We start from the raw sequence: 25,277 nt of genomic DNA, 5'->3' as shown, positions 1-25,277 counted from the left end.
TCCCCCCACAGCTTCCCCAATCTCAACATCTTGGATCAAGTTTTACTTTTCTTACAATCAGTGAGCCTACACTGACACATCATAATCACCCAAAGTCCACAGTATACATTAGGGTTCACTCTTGGTGTTGTACATTCTATAGGTTTGGACAAATGTCCAATGACATGTATCCATTATTATAGTATCATACAGAATATTTTCACTGCTCTAAAAATTACCCAAAGTCTGTATTTTACATAGGTTTCACTCTTGGTGTTGTACATCCCATGCGTTTGGATATGTGAATAATGATGTGTATCCACCATGCTACTATCATACAAAATAGTTTCACTACAGAAAAGTCCTCTGTTCTATCTATTCATCTCCTCCCACTCCCCAATCCCTAGCAGTCACTGATCATTTTACTGCATCCATAGTTTTCCATTTCCAGAGTGTCGAATAGTTGATATCATAGTATGTAGCCTTTTCAGATTGGATTCTTTCACTTTGTAACATGCACTTAAGGTTCTTCCATGTCTTTTTAGCACTGCATAACATTCCATTTTCTGCATGAACCAGTTTATCCATTCACCTACTGAAGAATATCTTGGTTGCTTCCAATTTTGGCAGTTATGAATAAAACCACCATAAACATCCATATGCGGGTTTTTGTGTGGACATAAGTTTCAGTTCCTCTGAGTAAGTAGTAAGGAGGGCGATGACTGCATCGTATGGTAAGAGTGTCTAGTTTAGTAAGAAGCTGCCCAAGTATCTTCCAAGGTGGCTGTACCATTTTATATTCCCACCACCAGTGAATGAGAGTTCCTGTTGCTCCACATCCTCTCCAGCGTTTGCTGTTGTCAGTGTGCTGGACTTTGGCCATTCTCATCGGAATGTTGTGGTCATCTTGTTTAAATTTACATTTCCCTGATAACATGATGTGGAACATCTTTTTATTTGCTTATTTGCCATCTGTATATCTTCTTTATGATATTGTTTAGATTTTTGCTCATTTTTTTTTTAATTGGGATGTTTGTTTTCTTATTGTTGAGTTTTAATAGTTCTTTATTTATTTTGGATTACAGTCCTTTATCAGATGTGTCTTTTGTAAATATTTCACCTCTTTCGGTGGCTTGTATTCTCATTTTCTTGACAGTATCGTTCGCGGAGCAAACTTTTTTTTTTTTTCATTTTAATGAAGTCTAGCTTATCAGTTATTTCTTTCACAGATCATGTCTTTGGTGTTGAATCTCTCCTCAACATTTTACCAAATGGTTTTAAGCAGTCACTGATGAATGATCCCTAAATCCTCAATTTTATTAGAGTTTAAATATACAACAGGTCCTTGAATAATGTCATTTTATTCGACGTTGTTGAATACATTTGCCTACTGTATATCTTCTTTGACGAGGTGTCTGTTAAGGTTTTGGCCCATTTTTTAATCTAGTTGTTTTGATATTGTTGAGTTTTTAGAGTTCTTACTATATTTATAATAATAGTCTTATCAGATATGTCTTTCTGCCCTTCTGTGACTTATCTTCTCATTTTGATAGTGGCATTTGCAGATAAGTTTTTATTTTAATGAACTCTGACATCGTTGGATCTTGATTTTGGTGTCATATCTAAAAAGTCATCACTTGAACCAGGATCACCTAGGTTTTTTCCTACATTATCTTTTAGGAGTTTAATAGCTTTGTGTTTTGCATTTAGTTTTGTAATCCATTTTTGGATGATTTTTGTAAAAAAATGTAAGGTCTACATCTGGATTTGTATTTTTGCATGTAAATGTCCAGTTGTTCCATCACCATTTGTTGAAAAAACTATATTTTCTCCATTGTATTATCTTTGCTCCTTTGTCACAGATTAATTTACTATATCTTCGAAGGTCTATTTCTAGGCCCTGTATTTTGTTCCATTGACCTATTTGTCTATTCTTCTACCAGTACACTCTGTCTTGATCACTGCAGCTTTACAGTAACTTTGAAATTGGATAGGATCAGTTCTCTGTTCTTCTCCTTCAATACTGTATTGGCTATTCTAGGTCTTTTGCCTCATCATATAAATTTTAGAATCGGTTGGTTGATATCCACAAAATAAATCCTGGAATCTTAATTGGGATTGCACTGAATCTGTAGATCAAGTTGGGAAGAACTGACAATGAGACTTTCTAAATGGAATAGCTGTCATTTAGTTCTTCCGATTTTTTCCATCAGTTATAGTATTCATCACATAGATCTTGAACATATTTTCTTAAATGTATACCTCAGTGCCTCACTTTGTGGGGTGGTAATATAAATGGTATTGTTTTTACTGTCCTTTCACTTTCTCTGTGGTGTCTTCTGCAGTACAAAATTTTAAAGTTTTGATTACATTCTATTTTTTTTTCTTTTGTTGCCAGTGCTGTTGAAACCACTGCCAAATGCATATTCATTAAGATTTTCTTGCATGTTATCCTGCAAAAGTTCTATAGATTTTGCTCTATATTTAAGTGTTTAACTCAATTTTTGTACATGGTAAGTCCGGGTGGCATCTAACTTATCCTTTTACATGTGGATATTTACTTGTCCCAAGACTACTGTTTCCCTATTGAATGATTTGGGCACCTTTCCCAAGAGTCAGCTGACCACAGATACATGGGTTTACTTCTAGACTTTCAATTCTTTTCCACTGATCTGTATGTCTATCTTTACACCAGTGCTGGTATAAGTAAAGACTATGTATAAATCCTTCAACTATTTTTCTTTTTCAAGAGACTTTTAGCTATTCTGGGCCCCTTCCTTAATTTCCATATGAACTATAGATCAGCTTTCCAATTTCGCAAAGATGCCAGTTAGGATATTGATTTTGGTTTGATACTACTTTATGGTATGCACTTTCCCAATCTTTTCCTTTCAATGTTTTTGCTTATTTTTTTTTTGTTTATTTTGATTTGTCACATATAAGTAACACTGCTTGCACTTACTTACACACACTTTGACAATATGTATTCACTTTTGCTACTTAAATATTTGAGTTTAAACCTACCACCTCATTTTTGCGCTGGAGGCCCCCTTTCCCGTTTTCTCTTGTCTTATTCCCTCTTCCCTTTTTTCCTAATTAGGTTGTTCCCACTAGTTTTATTTTTAAATGGGTATCTTTCAAACTGCAACATGAAAACTTAAAAAAAGCTAATCTTTCTAGACTAAAAAGTACCTTTTAATACTATTCACTTACAGCTCTCAAACTGTTAATGTTATATTAAATCTGTAAGCCACATTTATTGTTTTATACAGTTAATATTTATTTAGATTTATTCAAGTATTTATCACTTGCTTTTGCTTGGCAGTTCTTTCTGTATCTCTGGCATCTGGAATTACTTTTATACTAGCTTAGGAATTACATTTGACGAAGCTTATATTTCACCCTCTTACTTGAAAGATATTTTTGCAAGGCATGCAATTATAAGTTGGTAGTTATTTTCCCTTGGTATAATAACACTATCATTCCATTGTTGCATTCAACTGTTACTGGTGGGAAGTCGGCATTTAGCTGTCCAGCCACTCCTCTGTCCTTGAAAGTAACTGGCCTTTAACCGTGGCTGCTCTACTCTGATACCTCTCCTCAGTACGGAAAAGGTCCTAGCTATTACCTCTTAAAATAGTGAGTGTGCCCCATTTTCTTTCTCCTTTTCTTCTGAAACTCCAATTAAATGTCTATCTTAGATCATGTTTATCACTCTATATTTCTCATTTCTTTCTTGCTTTTTACCTTTTTCAGAACAAAAAAGCTTTATATAATAAAATCTACTAGATGTTAAATTATACAAGCTACTCATTTTCCTTATAAAACAATTTGAGTAAATTCTTTGAGGTCTACTATAAAGGTGGAATGTCTTCACAAAAGAACTACATTTGCTTCTGCTAAGTTTCTGGAAAATTAACAGGCAACGATCACTTTCAATTTATGACTAGTGGTTACTTTAGTCACCCAGATAGTGTGAATTTTGGTTGCGTGATTATAACTTCTAAGCCAATTTTTTTCCCCTCCTTATTCTACACAGCACAACTGGGGAAATAATCTTTGTAGTCCTCTAGAGGAATAGATGAGAAAGCAAGTTAAGTTTTCTTTCATGGAGGGTATATTTCTTTTGAGTACCAGTTTAATGGAAAAAGGACTTCTTTTGGAATACCTAACTGTGGCTGGCCCCTATGTTTATGTCTTTTACCCCTATAATTTAGGTGGCTTTTGCAAAGGTGAACTCCTCAAACTCCCCAAGTTCCAAAATGGTCTCCAGGGCAAAAATGGTTTTAATACTCCACTTCTCTATGATTTTATTCTGATAATAACTTACCTCGTAGATCTCCAAGGATTTTAAGTAGACATTTTCTCATCTATTAACAGGTCATTTTAATTATCTTCAGCAGTAAGGACATGCCAAAAACAGAGTGCCTATACTCAATCTTGGTGCAGGTCAACATAGCTTCTGGATCTAGCAAAACTCGTTTTGCAAAGTCAGAAATGATCACCAAACTATCCTATCAATTTGGCATTCTTTTCATTTATATCTAAGTCTGTCAAGTTTCTCACACAATTGACTATTCTGTCCTCTTGAAACCAGTTCTTGGCTTCCACACACCACTTTCCTATACAACTCTTAAACAATCGTTCCTCAGGGCTCAGATCTAGGTCTTCTCATTTCTGTATTTCCTGTCACCTTAAATTACCGATATCCATCTCTTGGACGACTTTAATAGCTTCTCAATTGGATTTTTCCGTCACTCTTGTCCCATCTAATCCATCCACCACCAAACTAATCTGAGTGATCTTTTAAAAATAAAAATTAGATCATGCCCTGTTGCCTGTGTAAAAGACTTCAATGTGCTGTATTTGAACTTTAGATAAATGCCAAACGATTTAACATGGCTCACAAAACATTATATGATCAGACTCCTACCTACATATCCATAACTGTCCTCTTATATAATGCTGTATGAACAAGCTTTTTCCATTTCCTCAAACATACCAAATTCTCGACCATCAGATCTTTGACACCTGCTTTTCCCTCTTCCTCAAATATGGTTTACCTGCTCTTCGCATGTTTCATTCTTACTCATATTTCCGATCTCACCGTAATTGTGACTTTCTCACGGGAAACCCAATCCAGTATCATAATGTGTAATTAAGTTCTTGCTGTGAGTTTATTTTAATGTCTGCTTTCTCAACTATTTGTTAAGAATCAGGCATGTAGAGACCCTACCATCTTCCCATTCCATGCCCAGGATCTAGCACAGTGTCTGGCACATAGTAGGAATTCAATAAACATTAGATGGTTGGCTTCTTTTCCTTTAAGCAGACCCACAGGAAAAGTAAAATTCTCATCAGATATTACATGTTAAGGACAGAATTAGAAATAAGAGGAATTAAGTTAGATAAGAATGTATGTAGGGATCAGTCTAAAAGAAGACATACTTATGAACAGACCTAAAATGCTGAGAGCCATATAGCCAAGATTATTTTCCCCTAATATTATCATGGGTAAAGCAGATGCTAGTTTTTAATTAACTCAATACATGGCCTTTAATTACTGTTGTGTTCACTTTAGAGCAAACAAATAATTGCCTACAAATAGCATATTTCTCAAGGAAGCCTGAAAGTCCATTATTTAGAACTCTGAAAACATTTTCCCACAGTACCAATATAATTCACAGTGGTTATTTTGTCCAAGTTAATTGGTTAGTTCATAATGTTTAATCCATAATTCATTTGTCCATTTTAACAAATATGAACTGAGCACTACTTTGTGCCAGGAACTGTTCTAGCACTGGAGATACAGTAGTGTGCAAATAAGACAAAAATTCCAATCCTCATAGATCTTACATGCGATTAAAACAGAAAACAAATGCAATATACAGAATGGCAGATGGTAAAGAATAAAGGAGGGTAGAGGGATAGGGAATGGAGGGAGGGCTATTTCAACGTATAAGCTATTATTACTTGAATTTATTTCTATCTTTTTCTGTTCCAAAAAGAAGTTAGATATTACTTACAGAACTTAAGAATCACAAAGTAGTAATGCTCATACAAGGAAAGATTTTCAACGAAGAAACTTTATAAAAATACTTTGTTTCCCACAGCAGCAGGACAGAGAACTACTCAGGCTCTCAGTCACTGACAAGCTACCATACCCTGAGGCAGAGTCTCCAAAAAACCAGTGGCTAGAGAAGAGGATGAAAGCAGTGATGGAAATTCCAGGAAAAAAAAAAAAATGAAGAGCCAAAAAGGAAAGTATAATTCTTGTCGAGGATATGAATCTCAATGTGCACCTACTCCCATCTATTCAACTACTAAGTGGCCAGCTTTTCTTCCTACAAGTGTATATTTCTAACTAAGATCTCTTTCCTATTCGGCATATTATAGTTATACAACTTTTCCCTCCTTATTCTAGTCTTGAAACAAGTATTTAACTTTTGGGGGTTTTCTGATGAATTTAATGGCAGAAAAAGATCTCTTTTAATCCTTACCTATATCATAAAAATTCCTATCACAAGAATGCAGATGGCCAGCAAACTACCCTGGCACTCTCATATTTTACTTTAATAACTAGAATAAAGTACCAGGGTGTACAGTAGAATGCAAAAAGATAAAAAATTGGAACATGGCTTCAAACAGAATCCCCAGCGCAATAGCAATGATTGGACCAGGTGATACAATCAGCCAGTTAAATCTTTTATACTCGTCCACAACCAGTTCCACTACCACAGAACACGCATCATAGACTAAGGTTAGAAGGGTGGAAGGGGGCAACAAAAGTAACCCTGCTCTGAAGCCCTGCTCACGTAGCTGGGGTGATTATAGCCAAATAAGGAATGAGCATATACACTAAGCCTGTCCATAACTTCAGTTTTTATTCCTTTTTATGAGAAAAGGTCTTATTATTTTCACCTGAAAAAAAGCAAGGGTTTTAGTCAGTGAGTGATAATATTGTTTTAGAAATTTAAGTATTTAATTTCACTGTCATTTTAATAAAATAAATATCTCAGTTTGTGACTATCAGATATATTTCTGGGAAAAAATTAAAATCGATATAATTTATTTATATTCAAACTTTCATAAAATAAAGCCTCGAGTTTAGGGAAGTATAAAAAACATATAATCAAAACATAGTAGCAGCAGAAAGATGCTGGCCAGAAACAATTACCTTTATGGCTGTGTGTACGTTTTCATCTTCCATCCATAGATCCTGTTCATAATAATATAAGCCATCATTAATAACTTTAGCAAGTTCAGATGTAATTTTTGCCCGAGACATGTGGCTGCCTGTTCGATCTCCTCCAGGATGTTTTCTCATGTAAGGTGGTGTCTGAGTCACTATCAAAATCTTGTTTAAATCCTGGTCATCAATTTCATAATCTGAATCATTATCAGACCAATCAGTAAATGTGTTTTTTTGTCCTATTTTTTCCATCTCTTCATCAAATAAAAAATCAAGTTCTTCTTGTTCTTGTTCATCTGGAGGATATAGTTGATTTGATGCCTCTTCAGGTAGAGATGCTGATTCCTAATGAAAGAAACTGGTATTTTATTTATAGCAATTTTTCTATCACTTTTAAGATAAATGTCACATAATGATGTTACAAGTAATATCAAACTTGTATGCTCAATGACTAGTTTAACAGTCAATAGTAAAAGAAAATCAAGCCAGCATTATCCTGATCCAATAAATGTAATCAATAAACACTAAATTTAACATTAAAGAAAAAAACAGTTGAATAAAGGACGGATTATATTAAAGACTCCTTTAGAGTTTAAATGGTCCTTACACTATCAATTTTAAGATGAACAATTATTTTAAAATAAATGTTTAAATGTAGAGATTTTAAATATGAAGGAAAAAATATAACTCTTGAAATACATGAAATATGGTACAAATTTTTGTCAGTTTGAGTCCAGGACACCATCCTCCCTTGTTATCCAGGTTTGCCACAACATAAAAATTTATCAGGATCTTTAGAAAGTCTTGTTTAAGAAAACCACTTTAGGCTTTTGAAAATGACTCCAAGAGCAGGGGGAACTCTTGTAACATTTAAGTCTGCTATTTTAATTACCACTGCTAATTAAAAGTTATCTTTGATCAGGGTTTCTCAAACTTAGCACTACTGACTTCGCGGGCTTGATAATTCTTTGGTGTGTGTGTGTGGAGGTGGAGGTGGAGGTGTCCTATGCACTGTACAGATGCTTATCAAACTTAGCACTATTGACTTGCGGGCTGGATAATTTTTTGGTGTATGTGTTTGTGTGTATAGGGGGGGTGCGGGGGAGGTGTCCTGTGCACTGCTCATGTGCTTAGCAGCTTTCCTGGCTTCTGCTCACAGGATGCAGTACTACTCTCCAAGTTGTAACCACCAAAAATGTCTTGAGACATTGCCCAATGCCCTCTGGTTTGGCAAAATATCACCATCCCACGTACCCTCCGTGGAGAATCACACTTAAATCCTGCATGCTTCCTTTCTTCATGTTCTGATTTTAGGGATAAAGAGCTCCATTCATAATAATCTTCAATATGATAAGCTTCTTCATCCTTTTCGCATGTAGGCCCATTTATTTTTAGTGACCTTTTTCTTGTAGAGCTTACTTTCAATTTCTGAATCATTTGAGTGGCACTATTTACAAGTTTACTTTTGGTAAACTTTTTACATTAAGATAACTATACATTCACATACAGTTATAAGAAATGAGAGATCTCCTGTATTTTTTTTACTCAGTTGTCCCCAATATTAACATCTTGCAAAACTATAGTACAGTATCACAAATGAGACACTGATATAACCCAATGATCTTACTCATACTCAGTTTTCCCTAGTTTTATTTGTATTCATTTGTGTGTGTGGTTTAGATCAAAGAGTTTTTATCACATTGCAAAGTTTGTGTATCCAACCACCAAAAATACAGCAGTTCTACCACAAGGATCCCTATTTTTTCCTAACCACTCTCATCTCACTCCCTCATTTGCCTCCTTTCCTACTGTACATTATACCACCAAAACATATGTAACCCTAATCGGTACCCTTTACAAATAGTTATTTGTATGAGAACTTTACAAATAATTAACAAGGTTACAAATAATACAATAGGGTTATAAATCCAAAATTGAGATTGTCAGTTTTAAAAAAATCTGATTCAAAATTAAATTAGTCACAAGTAAAAAGGCCAAGTCAAAATATCTTTAAATAACATCCAGAAATAAATTATAAAAATTGATACCATATAACTCATTTTCAGCTGAGTAAAAGTGTTTACTGAAGGTCAATAGTTCCAATTTTTAAAAACTTCTCCAAATTTTATATATGTACCCGACAGAATTTACACTAACTTTATACTCCACCTACAACGTATCACACTTTTCTTTTGGTTTATATCAACTTACCTTCAATTTCACTGGGGATGGACGATGTCTCTTTTTTACTTCTATCCAAGGTTCTGAGTCGAAGTCAGGCAAACTGGTAGACAAACCTCTAGACATTGCTTGAAGAATACTTGTTTCAGTAATTTTCTTTGGGTTCAGTGGACTTCCAATTCTTGGAGAATTTGGGGCGGACTCTAAAATTTTAAGTTAGTTCTATAGTTAAAATAATGCTTTTATTACTGATAAAACTTTTTTCCCTTGGTCTTTTTTTCTTCACAAAAACATGATAAATCAACCTCATAACCTTTCCAATGATTTTCAAACCTGAAGAACATGTAGGATGTATTCAAATGAAACCAAAGAATAATAAATAAATGCAATGTCACCAACCCTTACAAAGACCATTCAAACTTCTCAAGAATATCAATGTGAGTCACTAAGTATGACAATACATCTATGCAGGAGTCAATTTTCCATGATATCTTAGGTTAATATCTATTACAAGGAAACTATGGACTCTCAAACGCAATTAAGCTGTAGTTATACTAAATGTCTGTTTTATTCAAGACAAAAACCAGTCCTTCATTTCTCTGCTAGGATTTACACTAAGGCAGCCATTACTCATATTTTTCACATTTCCTTTGTTTAACAAGGTTTACCTAAATGCAATGTGCCCACTTAGCTCTTAGTGAACAAAGGGCAGAATGTCATATCATTAAAGTGCACTGTCCTTTCTCAATAACATTTAAAACATTTCAAAACTTTGTTGGAATTATAAACGGCTATCTCCGTGCTACTTTTTAACCAAAGTAATTATAGATTCTGTAAGTAAAATTCAAAATGATTCCTTTATGAATTTCTTTTCCAAAAGTCAAAGAATATTTAAACTTGCGTTGGACAAAGTGTTTTAAAAACAAATTTATACTGTGCAATTCTTAACATCATTTACTCCTCAAAGCCAATTCTTTAGACATTTTGCAAAGTTGAATATTACACAGAGAAAGCTAAAATAAATGAACACCAACAATCCTTTTATTTACTCAATGAAAAGCAAGGACACATTCCAGGAGTTTGGGTTTGAGAAGAATACTCCAAGATTTTACTTTTACTTATTATATGCTAGAATCAAATGCATTATTTTCTCCACGGATCCATACTTAGATCCAGGATACAACCACCAGATTACTGTATTAAAGAGCATATTGTTTCATAATAGAAAAAGCTCTGAATTATGCTGTCCAATACAGTAGCCACCAGCTATATGGAGCTAATGGGTTCTCAAAATGTAGTTAGTCCTAAAATAGGCTCAGAATATATGTAAAATCTGTACTATATTTCAATGATATGGTTAAAAAAAGTAAAACATCCATAATTTTATACTGTTATAGTAATATTTACATGTTAAAGTGTTCAAAACATTATTAGGATTACAAGTATAGAAAACATTATGTTGAACCTTGTCACTCTACAACTTAATGGTGTATGTATCCATTACTTGATCCACAAAAGTAGTATGAGTAAATGCTAGGTTTGGAATGTCAGCGTTACTGAAGTTAGAGAGAACCCTATTCTTAACACTATGAATCATGTATGTTCACACAGTGAATAAAGCTTTCTCAGAACCATCACCCTAGAAACTGAGATTTAACTAAGTTACCATTATGCTTAGTGCATGTATAAATAAGAACAGCACCTGGCAGATGCTAGGGCAATCAGTAGCTACTATTTTTAACATAGAAATTTAATCTTTAAACATCTACTTAAGTTTATCATATAATCATCTCTGAATGCTACTGAAGCTCAAATGTTTCTACCATGAAGTCAAGTGTTTCACTATATTCACAACGCACGTGCTTATAAATTAAATTACAGTAAAATACCAAATTTGGGTATGACAAGAGAATTTAAAAGTCAAATTCTTAAAAGATGTTCACTTCATAATTAAGCTATGTGCGTGTGTGTTGTGTGATTTTCTGTGCTTTGTTATACAATGAAATGACTTCAAACTATATATACGTAAGTAAATTTTAAGGGTAATAGTAAATCCCTACTCTTCCAAGACCAAATGAGTTTGAATATGACTTGGATTACTCGACATTAAACTTAGACAAAAAATTAGACACATATGTGGGCACTTATGGCTTCTCGTCTGTAAGAACCCGTAGAAAATATTTTTGCTGTTTCATTAATTGAAAATTGTCAACATGACTCCCCAAAGATGAACCATCATATATATGCATGACATCCTCCTGGTACGACTTTTTATCCACCCTAAATCACAGCTTTAGGTTATTATTATAGATTGCTTTAAAAGGATTATATATTTCATGTGTGGCACATCCAAGGATACTTTGCAGATTGATTTTTCAAAGTAAATCCCACAGCTTATTTAATAATCATTAGGAATCCTCCCGTACATTTTTTAAAGCCAAAAATAAACAAACACAAGATCGTCAGAAATCTGACCTCTCAGTTTTTGTGAATGAAATCCTTTTACTATTGCTAGTGCAATACTATGTCCATAGAACTACAAAACCTAAATCTCAAAACACCTTATCATTCCTATAATCAACCTTCTCTGGTGTATTACAGTTCTCCGTTCAACACAAAGGTCAATTCATGCTAGACAATTCGAGCTCCAGAAGGAAAAATAGAAATTTTAATTTCTTTGATGAAAAGAACCAAAATGTTTAAATATTTTATCACACAAATCCCTCACAAAGTATACACAAAGTTATTTTTGAAATTTAAAGCCTTTTCATCTGAGTAAAAAGGATATAGATTAAAAAGTGTCCCCACCTTTCTCTACACATAGGCACAGAAAAAAATCTGCATTTCCTATTCCTCATTTCGATTTGAAATTTTTGGTGACACGTTACTCTCCACTGAATTTAGAAAACTAAGGCTTTCTTATTAGAGGGGAATTATTAAGATCAGAAATTTGTGAATTCATAGGAAAAGGTGGAGTTTACATAAGTATTCCTATGATGTGATGTGTATGAGCATAACTCTAAGAAAATTCCACCGTTCAATATGTTTTTCATTATTCATCTAGTTTCTGATGTATAATTTAAAGAACCTAAAATTTTTAGCACTTAGATATATGTTGACTTATTTCAGGTAATATGTATGTGCATGTCAATGACTGTACATAAAAAAAAACACAAAAATTTACAAGACATTATTTTTTTTCCTGTAATTTTATTAATGCATAAATGGCTAATGGACAGGCATCACCAACTTGACTGACCTATCTTAGCTATTTTGTGGAAGAAATATTTTCTATTTTATCTAACTCACCTAATACCTGTTGGAGGTTAAAAATATCATCTTGGACCCCAAGTTTATACAATAAATTAATCTAACTTATACAATCAGACATCAGATCTTTTAAAAAAAAAAAACCTAAAAATATCACTTTTCTTCAAATTTTAAGACACCTGTCCAAGTTGCTTTCTAGGTTTAGAGGCACAGAGAGCTGACAAAGAAACACCAAATAAAAATATCTGAGACTGTCCATTAGTGCTTTATTGGCAGGTGTCTCATACTAGTGTATCAAAAATACATTTTAAAGAGTAAAGAAAAAAATACTCTTGTTCATTTCTTAAACTTTTTATCCCGTAGTGTCCACATTAATAAATCTTATACCCCATGTGAATTATTATGACAACATGTTAAGTTAGACAATGTACACTACACTGAAAGGCAAATCAAATAGCAAAGGACCTAATGATCTGGGAAATGCCAGTCGAGCCTCTCTATTTCTGCTTTATTGGTATGGACACAAATACATAAGTCTGGAAGGAAAAGACAGAATCTTATAATATTTCCAGAATGATAATTAACTTTCCCACCGTGAAAAAAAGAAGCACATGCAGCCCAGGCTAATTACACACAAATGGGCAGCTCATATAAAAACAACAGCAGTCCTCTGGTCTCTCATCGTCATCACAAAGGTGTTTATCTCCACTGCAGTGTTGGCCCAACCTCCTCCACGAGGAGCTGGGAGTAGACATTCTTGCACAGAAGTCAGTCTGGTTGCTTTCATTTCTGCAGCATGATTTGTTCCAATATTTATAATATTTCAGTGAGTCACCTATTCCTCTGCATATTCCGATCAAATGACATCCAAGAGCATCAGTAGATCATCACCTTGACTGAAAAAAGTTTAAGCACACATATTTTTTCCCAAGAGGGAATGTCTTAAAAATGATCCAGGAAAAAAATCTTAACATTAAAGCACTTTTTGGAAATTTTAAATACCACCAATTCTTAAATCTGTAATTATAACTCCATAAGAGAATCCCAATTAAGCATTAGGTCACCTCATCTTTTCAAGACAAGGTTGAAGCACATTAAAAGTCTACCCCACTCTTAAGTATAAAATGCTTAGACTACTGCAATCCTACTAGACTGTTCCAAGGCTACAGGTGGAAAACTGGCACAATATATCTATAAGATATCATTTAGTAAAATTAAGAGAAAATAAAGTAGAAACTCCACACATAACGAAGTACACAAATAATTTAAGAACAAATAGAGCAGAGCTTCATTCATAATTCTTAAATCCCTATTTCATTTATAGCACTGTGAGGGAGGCAATATGAATAGAATTTTGAACATCAAAAGTTAGCTTTAAATTTCCTATTAAATCTAAATAAAATGTAAAAACATAGGTAAATTGTACCAAATAGCCCATTGTTATGTTGTTTGCTCTAGAAGAAAAGCTGTTACCTGTATGTGAATAAAAAGCTTGGCCTGGTACGAACTCTGGGCAATCAATCAGTTGAGAGAAGTCTGTTTGTGGCACCCTACGCGGAGGGCCTGGAATTGGCCATTTTTCTGGTTCTATCTTTTTTCTCATTTTCTCGTCCACAATTTCCACTTCTGTGCTATCTTTCAGTGCCTAGCAATAGGAATTTTGATCTATTAAAGAATTTTCGCTCAAAAAAAAATTAATTGTACATCCTATACTCCCAACAACACTGAAGCTCAAAAAAAAAAAAATAAAGTACAACAGTCCCTCCCACCCGCCATCTGCGATTTCACTTTCCACAGTTTCAGTTACCAGTGGTCAACTGTGGTCTGAAAATATTAAATAAAAAATTCCAGAAATAAACAATTCATAAATTTTTAATCGTGCATGCTGTTCTGAGTAGTGTGATGAAATCTCACACTGTCAGCTCTGTCTCACCCAGGACCGAATCATCCCTTTGTCCAACATATGCACATTGACCATCAGTCACATGGTAGCCATCTGCGTTACCACATCCACTATCACGGTATTAGTGTTTTGCTGCAAGTAACACTTATTTTACTTAATGAATCTGAAGCACAACATTAGTTATTCTGGTAATTAAGATATGCCAAAGAAAATCCATAAAGTGCTTTTTTAAGTGAAAAGGTATATTTGTAGGTAAATATAAAAATACAGTACATACAATATATATGATTCAGCACTATCCATAGTTTTGGGCATCCACTGGGGGTCGTGGACTATATCCCCCCAAAATGGGACAACGGTAATTTGATAAGGAGCACAGACGTAGTATGAGTTAATACCAGGACTCAAATCATTTACTATCTGTCCACCGGTAAAACTCTTAGCCACTAGCCTATGGTGATTATCAAAAATAAACATGATGTAATTAAGGGATAAAATAAAACTAAAACAAAGTTTCTTCAAAATAAAAACTAAAGTCTTATTGATCTGAATTTTAACTAAGATTCAAGGGTACTTACCTTTAGAAATTAAAAAATACAAACATAAAAATTAACATACATGTTAACTTTAAAAAATTAAAGCTTGTTATACTTTAGTTGGAGAATGCACATGTATTAAGTTTTACATATACTTTAAGAGTTTTATATTTGTATGACCTTAATATTACTATAATATTTCTCAAGTTATATTTTCCATAATCAAACATAACTTTGAAATTAGTATTAAAAATTTAAAAACAAACTCTTTGATGGGAATCGGGATACTCACTGAAAGAGAAGAGTCTGAAATACAGAAGAAATAAAGAAGAACCCTACAGTAAGGGGTTTGAATTGGTGATATCTATTTTCTCACATATGCTTTCCTAGTTTTGTACAGTGAACGTTCTAGAAGCAATGACATCCAAGTAGCAAATCAGTATGCCTAGCATCTAAATATTGCAATATGGATGAATTTGAAAAATTATAAATTAAAGAGCCAGAAGACAATTCCATTTACACAAATATTAAGACCAGGAAAAAATCCATCTATGCTAATACAATCAGAAAAGTGCTTTGGTTTAGGGTGGGGTGGGGGTAAGGTGGGGAAGATGGACTGGAAAGGACCACTAAGGAAGTCTTTAGAGTCAAAGACTGTATCTTGTTTGGAGTGGGCTTATACAATTTTCAAAACGTAAACTGAAAACCTATTTACACCTGAATTTTTAAAACCTTGATATTTTCCTAACTTAAAATTTTTCAAAATAATGTTTTGGAAAAAGGCTGTCTTTTGGCTAGAAAGTGGAACAAGTCGAACTCTCAACAGTGGTAGATTTAATTGGATCAATACTTCGAAAAAAAGCTCAGCAGTGACTACAAAAGCTAAGCATATACAAATCCTGTCATCGATCAATTTCACAGGAAAATAAGTATATGTGTCCATCCAAAAAAATATGTACAATAATGTTCAAACTGTAAAGAATCCAAATGTCTGACTAGAGAATCATGGGAAAAGTTTATTTACACAATGGAATACTACCCCAAAATGGAAAATGAACAACTGCTATATACCAACAATGGATAAAAAGGAAGAATGATGATCTAATCCCAGATATAAAAGAATTTGTATAATTCTTACCATATGACGTTTAAAAACAGGTGAGATCTTGAAAAGCAATGAACTTTGAGGAAAGCATCCGTACTGACTAGGAGGGGTCATAGTGAGCTTTGTGGGATTTGGAAATGTTCTATATCTTAATCTAGGTGGCAGCTACACAGGTATAAAATAGGGAAGGTAACTTATAACTTTATAATTTCTAGTATGCAGTGTATAAATTATGTCTCAGTGAAAAAGGAAAAATTTAAAGAAAAAAAATGGGGGGAAAAAAGTCCAAGTTCTTTATATACAGCCATTGAATGCTCTTCCAATACATGTTTATACATATATATTAAAAAAAAAAAAGGTATACATTGTATGTAGTATAACATGAACTATCTCAGGGGGAATATACAAAAAAAGAAGTAATACTGATTACCACCAAGGAAGGTTTAACTAGTTTACTACTGGTGAAAGAAGGAAAGAAAATCTTTCACTATATATCCTTTGAATCTTGAATCACAGGGAATTTCTTTATTGGCAAAAAAAAAAAAAAAAAATTAATTCAAGAAGAAAATAAGGAGAACAGAAAGTGAACCCGTCATGATTCAGGAATTAACAGGATGATACAAAAATATCACATGAAAACTTAATGAAAGCACCAAGAAAAGAGTTAGACATATTTTTATTAAAACCAAACCTTGTTTATCCTGAACTTGTAAACAAGGAGTTACAGTATACACTCAATATTTCTGGTATCTAAAGTTTTTATAGACTAGCTATTAATTTTGGTCCTTTTCTTAATGATACCTATTATTATGAATAATTACCAATACTGGAATACATAGATGTTTATCCCCAGTTCCTAGTTTTATGCCTAGAACTAAAAGAAAGTCTTGCATGTGCAAAGACCTAGACATAAGGAGAGAGCACTACATATTCTAAGAAATCACAAGGTCAGCCAATTTGGAAAAAGGTTTAAAATGAGAGTAGCAGGCACAGTTCTAAAGACTTCACATATACTATGTTCATTACTGCTCTAAGTCCTCATAATCTATGGTTGCTTAAGCATTATGTGCTGTATTAAAACAATGAGAAAACTGAAAAGGTTAAGTAATTTGAATAGTTATACAAGTGATTAGCTACAGAGCTGGGATCAATTGGATCTAAAAAGTAAGACACAAAATAGCTCTCAGAAGTAGAGCAAGAGTCAAGAATGCAGCAAGCTGGATCTACAATATGATCCAGCATTTTCATTTCTGGGTATATACCTAAAGGAAATGAAACTAGGATTTTGAAGAGATGTATGAACTCTCATGTTTACAGTAGCCAAGATACAATACAACCTAAATGCTCATCAACAAATGAATGATCTTTACAACTGTGGTATATATACATACTGGAATATTATTCAGCCATGAGAAAGGAGGATATCTTTCCTGCCATTTAGGGACAAAATGGACGGACCTTGAGCACATTATGCTAAGTGAGATAAGTCAGATACAGAAAGAGATAAGTACTGTATGATAATCACCTATATGTGGATTCCAAAAAAGTCAAACGCCTCAAAAATAGAGTGGAATGGTGATTGCCAGACATGGGGTAGGGGAGGATACAAACTTGTAATGAGTACTAAATAAGCCTGAGAGATCTAAGACACAGTGTAACGACTATGGGCAACAATATCGTACTACGTAATGAGATAAATATCGCTACAATAGCAATAATACAACAAATGTGTTAAAGTAAAAAAAACAAAACAAAAAAAACAAACCCACACACACAGTAAGCTGAATGGGAAAGGAGGAAACAAATTCAATAAGTTTGGCTATGCAGGCAAATTCAACCGGGGCAGATATAGGTGTCAGTTGAAGTCTATTTTGCTTCTTCTGACAGTTTTCTCCCGCAAGAAACTAAAGAGTTAAGCATATACAAATGCACACAGGAAAAAGCTGATAAAAATAAAATGAAGATAAAGAGTGATCAATAAAAGGACATCCTTAAAGATTAATAATAACCACATTCTATTTCAGAGCTTCCGGTGTGGACCAGGTACTGTCATTACACATTTCATCCTTATGACAATACTACGAAGTATGTTAGAATTTCCACTTTAGAGAAATCTCAGGACTTTGCCCAAGGTCACAGAGCTACAAAGATGTGTGTGCAGGTTTCAAAGTCTCTAAATCAATGTGTTTATATTGCAAAGCCTTAATGAAGCCTTACCTTCTTAACAGGAAAAGGACTTCTTTTCCATTGTAACAAATGGCATGTGCATAATGAATGTCTAATGTATAATGAATGAATAACAGGCGTATGCTGTTCTAAATCACTACGGTTATGTGTTTCTTCATTTTACAGTAGTATTATTTCCTACTATATCATCGGCTACTATCAAAATTCTAACCATAATAGTAACACAAACGTTCTTTTAAATATTCCTTTCCTACTGCTTTAAGTTTTAGAAGCTGATAATGACCTGAAAACTGTGCTTGAGGATTTAATGGGAATAAGAATGGCCTGAAAAAGCATACAATAATGAAATTACAACCAGATTCCTACAGAAAAACGGAGTGGGGGAAATTGGTATCAATTTCATTGAAAATGAAAGCTGAGCTGGATCTCTGCTATAGCACAATGATAGCAGTTAATAAACTATTCTACTATGAGCATAATCATAACATTTTGATCCAAAAGTAAACACGGCATGAAAAAAACTAAATTTTCTTCAAATTACAGTATACAGAAACTTTATTTAAACACTATCTATAAACATACACAATAATGGTATTGCTTGGAGTGATTTTTTCATAAAACAAAAAAATCACTAGTTACTTACATATCAACAAATAACAAATCACTAATTCATAGTGTTTTGAAAACCTGGACTTTCCTATGGCCAGTTTTTATTTATTTTTTATTTTTATTTATTTATTATTATTATTTATGCCTACAGCACCTGGTCATCCCAGGTGGTCTCCCATCCAAGTACTAACCAGGCCTGACTCTGCTTAGCTTCTGAGATCAGACATTGGGCTTGTTTTGTTCAGGGTGGCATGGCTGTAGTAGACCATGGACCGTGGCTCCACTGGGGCGTGAACTCAGGACTTTCTGTGTGTCAAGCAGACGTGCTAACTGCTACACTATGGAATCAAGTCCTTATGGCCAGTTTTTAAAGCATAGAGCACATGTGTTCAAAAAATGTGCTTAAGAAGTCTGTTAAGAAAATGAGAAGATGAGCCAGAGATTTGGGAAAAAAATATTTGTAAAATACACATGAAGGATGTGTAACCAGAATAAAGAACTCTTACGATTCCATTATTTAAAAAAAAAAAAATTCTCCAATAAAAATAAACTATTTAGACAGATATTTCAATAAATAAGTTACACCAATGGCAAATAAACAACATAAAGAGGCTAAACATTATTAGTCATTAGAGAAATGCAAATTAAAACCACAATGAGAAACCACTGCCTACCTATAATTCAGAAAAACTGATAATACCTAGTGCTGATGAGGCCATGGAACAAATGGAACCCTCTTACAAACTGATGGAGTGTAAAATGCTCAAACCCACTGTGGACAATAAGTTGGCAATTTCTTAAAAAGATTCACTTAACATGCATTTATGCTAACACAATCCTCACTATTTACCCAACAGAAATGAAAACATATGTCCACACAAAGACCTTTATGCTTTGTTCATAATCTCTAGAACTGGAAGCAATCTAAACGTCTATCAACAATTGAATGAGCAAACTGTGGTACATCCGTACTGTGGAATAGTGGTCAACAATAAGAACAAACTGATACATGCAACAACATGACTGAATCCCAAAAGCACTATGTGCAGTGAAAGTAATGAGAAACAAAAGGCTACAATTTATATGATTTATATGATATGCTAGAAAATGCAAAACTAGGACAAAAATCAGGTCAGTGGTTTCCAGGTACTGTTTATAAGGAAATGGACTGACTGAACTGGCTACACAGGGACACGAGGATATTGTCTGTTAAAACTCAGAGAACTATACAGCAAACAGCAAATTTGACTGTATGTAGGGACAATCAAAGGAACAAAAACCCAAAATGCTGAAAGCATTTATTTCTAGAACAGGACAGACAAGAGATTTAATAAAAGCATTAAGAACATAACTAGAAAGACTTCTAAAATTCTCAAAAATTTAACAAATGGTAATATATGCATTTATAATGCAACTTGAAGAAGACTAAAGGACCAAGAACAGCCAAGAAGGTTCAAGTTTGAAGGATCAGGTTAAAAATAGGTGGAAACATCATTAGTAATTCTTTGAGGGGCTTCCAGGGTTAGATATTTATTTGGGTTTTATAAAATAGAAAAAAGTCATGTGATGCAGTGTAAGCCTCAGGCAACTACTGATTGTTTTCCTTTTTTTCCCCTTAAATTTCTAAATATTTTATTTTTTAGAGCAGTTTTACGTTCAGAGCATAAACAGAAAGTACAGACTGCTTTGCAACACTTTTATAAACGAATAATTACCTCTAAAATGAGATTAAGGTTTGTAGTAAGAGCCTGAACACGGTGGAAACCAGCAATCAGAGAAATAGGCAAGAAACCTTGTTCATCCATCTTTCTCCTAAGAAAAAAGTCCCGTTCCAAATTTTCTGTACTGAAGTAATATTCACTGAAAAAAGAAATAAATAAACATAAATTTCATCCATTTATTCAATGGGAAATAAAAATATCTATTGCTTATAATAACCAAATGCTAAAAAACTATTTTAATCTATTAATGGCATTATATAGATTTAATACAACAGACGGAAAATATAACAGCAAAATCCTGAGTTAATTTCTCTTACACATGAGCAGAAAGAAATTGAGAATACTGATTATCTCCCAAAAAAACTAACACTAACTTCTATCTTTGATCACCCTTACCTAAGTATAAAGAATTTATCAGCATTTTATAAGTTCAACAGTAACTGATTTTTTAAAATGAGTCCATTAAGTGAAAATTTATTACAAAACTACTTTTACTTGTTTCATTTAAGCAGTAAATAAAAGTACGCACATGTCAAGAGACTGCTTCCGACATTTTCCCATTACTGAAAAGAATAGTATATTCGAAGTATTCTTTGTCTAGTTTACAGAGTAGATTATAGTTTGTTCTGTTTTCTAAATTTACAGAGTATTGACATTGTTTAATACTTCTGAACTCTAGTAATCAGCACAATGCTTAGTAAAAACTCAGTGAATATGTGGGCACAGGTGTACATACACAATTACATATTTGAACAATTCAAGATCTCCCTGTTTCTTTGACAGAACCTGGCACTAGTAACAGCCAGCCTCAGTTCACAGATTAGCCTCTCTCAGGTGCCTCCAAACCATGCACAAACAGCAAACAACTGCAGAATCACTTTGTACCCTCATACCATGTGGCCCTAGAGTCAAGCACAGGCAGCGGCTAACCTTGGCCTGTACCATAGCCCCTTCCAAGGAGCTGCAGAACCAACACACACAAAGCTTGGCTTCAGACCACACCAGAGCACCACGCAGCCACCTCCACAAAAACGCCAACTTGGCAGGCACCAGAGCCCCACTAAAGCAAATCCTGATCTGCAGAGTCAGCTTCTGCACAACGGCTCCTCTGCTGTAGTCATGGCCAGTTCTCGCATCCAGTTGTCCTCAGGGTCAATCCCTCCCACTGATGTGCCAACAGAAATCATGGCTTGACTACAACAGGAGGGCACACACAACCCACACAAGAAACACACATGGAGCACCCAGTATAGATGACCAGGGAGTGTACCACTGGGCCCCACAGGACACCTACTACATAAGGCCACTCTACTAAGATTGGGAGATGTAGCAGTTTATTTCTAACGAATAGAAACAAACACAGGGAGGTAGCCCAAATGAGAAGACAAAGACACATGTCCCAAATGAAATAACAGAACAAAACTCCAGAAAAAGCACTAAGCAAAATGGAGACCAGCAATCTACCAGATTCAGAGTTCAAAATACTGGTTATAAGGAAGTTCTATGGAGGTGGTTCCATAGAGTAGTGGTTAGCACGTCTGCTTTACACACAGAAGGTCCTCAGTTCGAGCTCCAGCAGAGCCACCGCCCATACCCCGGGTGTGCCAGGCCCCGGGTGTGTGCCGCTAGTGTGTGGGAAGAGATGCCCCACCTTCAGAGATCCAGTTCTTAAGGGGAGACGGCAACATCTGTAGGTCAGTGGTGGAAGGGGGTGGGGGGCTTAAAATAAATAAATAAATAAAAACAAAAAAGGAAGTTCTGTGAATTTAGAAGAACAGCAGATGAACTAAGAATTTTAACAAAGAGATAGAACATATAAAAATGGAGCTAGATATCACAATAAAAAATAATTTAAAAAAATGGAGATAAAAAACATAAAAGAACCAGTCAGAAATGAAGAATGCAATAACTGAAATGAAAAATACATGAGAGGGAATCAATAGATTAGATAAAGCAGAGGATCAAATCAGCGATTTGTAAGACAAGGAGCTAGCGGAAAACAGCCAATTAGAACAGCAAAAAGAATTTAAAAATCCCCCCCAAAATGATAGTTTAAGGGGCCTCTGGGACAGCATCAAGTGTACCAATATTCACATGACAGGGATATGAGAAAGAAAAGAGAGCAAAGAATTAAAAACCTATTCGAAGAACTAATGGCGGAAAACTTCCCTAACCTGGCGAAGGAAAATGACATTCAGGTCCAGGAAGTGCAGAGTCCCAAACAAGATGAACCCAAACAGGCCCACACCAAAACACATCATATTTAAAATGCCAAAGGTTAAAAAGACAAAGAGAAAATTTTAGAAGCCTCAAGAGAAAAGCAGTTAGTTACCTACCAGGGAACTCCCACAAGACTGTCAGCTGATATCTCTGTAACAGAGATATCACATGCATCTATGTTCACTGCAGCATTATTTACAACAGCCAAGATATGAAAGCAAACTAAGTGTCCCTCAATAAATAAATGGATAAAGAAGTGGTATATATAAACACATACATATACATGTACATACATACATATAATAGAATATTATTCAGCCATAAAAAACAATGAAATTTTGCCATCTGCAACAACATATAGATGGACCAAGAGAGTATTATGCAAAGTGAAAAAGGTCAGAGAAAAAACAAATATCAAATGATTTCGCTTACATGTGGAATCTAAAAAACAAGTACAAACTCAATGATATTTCAATATAAAGCCAAGTTTCACTTGCTCGAATTCATATACAGTAGTTTCATATTGTTACATTTAATCATGCATATTACGCTATGATGCTATAACTAATATCCTTTAGCAGAGAAATACCTAAGAGAAAAACAGTAGAGAAAGTAGTAGTGATATAACAAACCACATATAAACTTTTTAAAGAAACATACTTTACTAACATTTCCTATAAAAATATTAAAAATACTATTAAAATCCTGCAATTTTACTAAAATTGAGTTAGAATATATTCACTATCAATGATCTTAAAGTCTGATATTGCAACAGATTTTTATTATCTCATCTGCTTAAATCTGATCCACTTACATTTGGCGTTTAATATACTCTTTAAGCAATGCTTCTTCCACAGGGTAGACCTGTACTCCTGTACCGTCATCGTAGTAATACATCATACTGGTATTAAGTTCTGTTTGAAATGGTTGATCAGTCCTTTCACCAGGGTCTCGATAACCATACGAATAATCAAAATTCACTTAATGAGAATAAAAAAAAAAAAATGATCACAGATTTAAAAAAAAAAAGAAAAAGAAAAAATAGTTACTATAAAGAAAAATCCAAAGTGAAGTATCTCAAACGATTACCAATATAAAGCCATCTTTATTATCAGACAAATAAACTATTATATGAGATAGTGGGAAAAACTAACAGAAGGCTTGCACGCTTTTTTCAAAGTTCATCTAATTCAACAAAAAAACAAACAAACAAACAAAAAAAACAAAAAAACAAGAAAAACAAAAAACTGTCATACATCGAGGATTTCCTCTGCCTCGTCCTCTTCCCCGTCCGCGTCCTCTTCCTCGGCCTCTAAAGGAACCTCGGATATTACCACCCTCACTTCTCACACTGGAAACTTCATCTTGATCATCTCTCTTTTCTCTATCACGCCTCCAACCTTTTTAAAATAAAAATATTTTTAGACATTCCTATTTGCAGCTATGAATAACACTGTTATCTTTATTAAAAGATGGTAACGCTTCCCTACCTTGTAACTATTTGTTAGTAACCAGGAATTCTTCAGATAGATAGAAACTTAAGAGATCCCGCAGAAATTTGTCAAAATGTCTCCTGAGCCCATAAAAGTACTAACATAAAAAACAGTCTAACAAGTAAAAATAACACACTAAAAAGATTTTTAAAAAGTATTTTTAAGATACCAGAAGTTCCAAGATAATTGGGTTTACACTATACATAAAACTCCTAAAAATTTGTTTTTATGAAATATTTAAGGAAAGGATGTTTCTATTTAAGAAAAAGACATTACCTTTAAAGAAAAAAAGGAAATGAAAACAAACTGGGAGAAGACATCTGCAACACAATATAGGAGTTAGATCCAGAATACATACAGAACTCATAAATTTCTTACGCACAAACACACAAAAGCAACTTGATGGCAAATGGCTAAGAAAGGTAAAGGCAAATTAAGAAATGCAAATAAAAAGTAAATATAGAAAATGATGCTTAACCTCCCTGGCCATGAGAAACACAAATTAATGAACCAGCATTTCATCTACTCCACTCTGACAAACATTTTAAGGCCCTGTAATATCAAATGTGGACCAAGACAGAAAAGGTAGAATATCTGTATACTGCTAGTGAGAGCAAAAATAGGCACATCCACTTTCAAAAAATTTTTTGGAATAAAAAATTTGAAAGTACATATATCCTAAAGACAAGGGTTTTTCAACCTTGGCACTTCTGACATTTTGAGCCAGATAACTCTTTAGTATGGGGGGGATGTCCTGTATACTATAGAATGTCTAGTATCGTCCATGGTCTCTACCTACTAGATACCAGTAGTACTCACTCATCCACCATCAACTTGCTGTGAAAACCTGTATTATCTCCAGCCAATGTCAAATGTCCCCT

The 25,277-nt window shown here is 34.1% G+C and overlaps 1 protein-coding gene across 10 annotated transcripts in view; it reads right to left on the bottom strand.

The window, feature by feature from the left end:
- LARP1B (La ribonucleoprotein 1B) overlaps window positions 1-25,277 on the bottom strand; it is a 78,856-nt gene that overhangs the window by 40,797 nt on the left and 12,782 nt on the right. For 6 of the 10 annotated variants that reach the window (XR_005656548.1, XR_005656549.1, XM_039879601.1 and 3 more), the window contains exons 6-11: window positions 24,160-24,303; window positions 23,718-23,883; window positions 20,678-20,822; window positions 14,096-14,267; window positions 9,383-9,555; window positions 7,157-7,516 (exon numbers count right to left, since the gene is read on the bottom strand). Coding sequence is in view for 8 of the 10 variants with exons in the window: in XM_039879601.1 (XP_039735535.1) it covers window positions 7,157-7,516; window positions 9,383-9,555; window positions 14,096-14,267; window positions 20,678-20,822; window positions 23,718-23,883; window positions 24,160-24,303 (1,160 nt within the window). In the remaining 2 variants the exon portion in view is untranslated. Of the gene's footprint in view, window positions 1-2,355; window positions 6,901-7,156; window positions 7,530-9,382; window positions 9,556-12,542; window positions 13,519-14,095; window positions 14,268-20,677; window positions 20,823-23,717; window positions 23,884-24,159; window positions 24,304-25,277 lie in introns of those variants that run through there. The other 4 variants (XM_039879606.1, XM_039879605.1, XM_039879602.1 and 1 more) reach the window with 3 other exon arrangements.

This window comes from Pteropus medius, unplaced genomic scaffold (assembly GCF_902729225.1).
Source record: "Pteropus medius unplaced genomic scaffold, Ma_sr-lr_union100, whole genome shotgun sequence".
NCBI lineage: Eukaryota > Metazoa > Chordata > Mammalia > Chiroptera > Pteropodidae > Pteropus > Pteropus medius.
The sequence above is the reverse complement of the archived record's forward strand: the minus strand, read 5'-3'. Positions and strand labels throughout refer to the sequence as shown.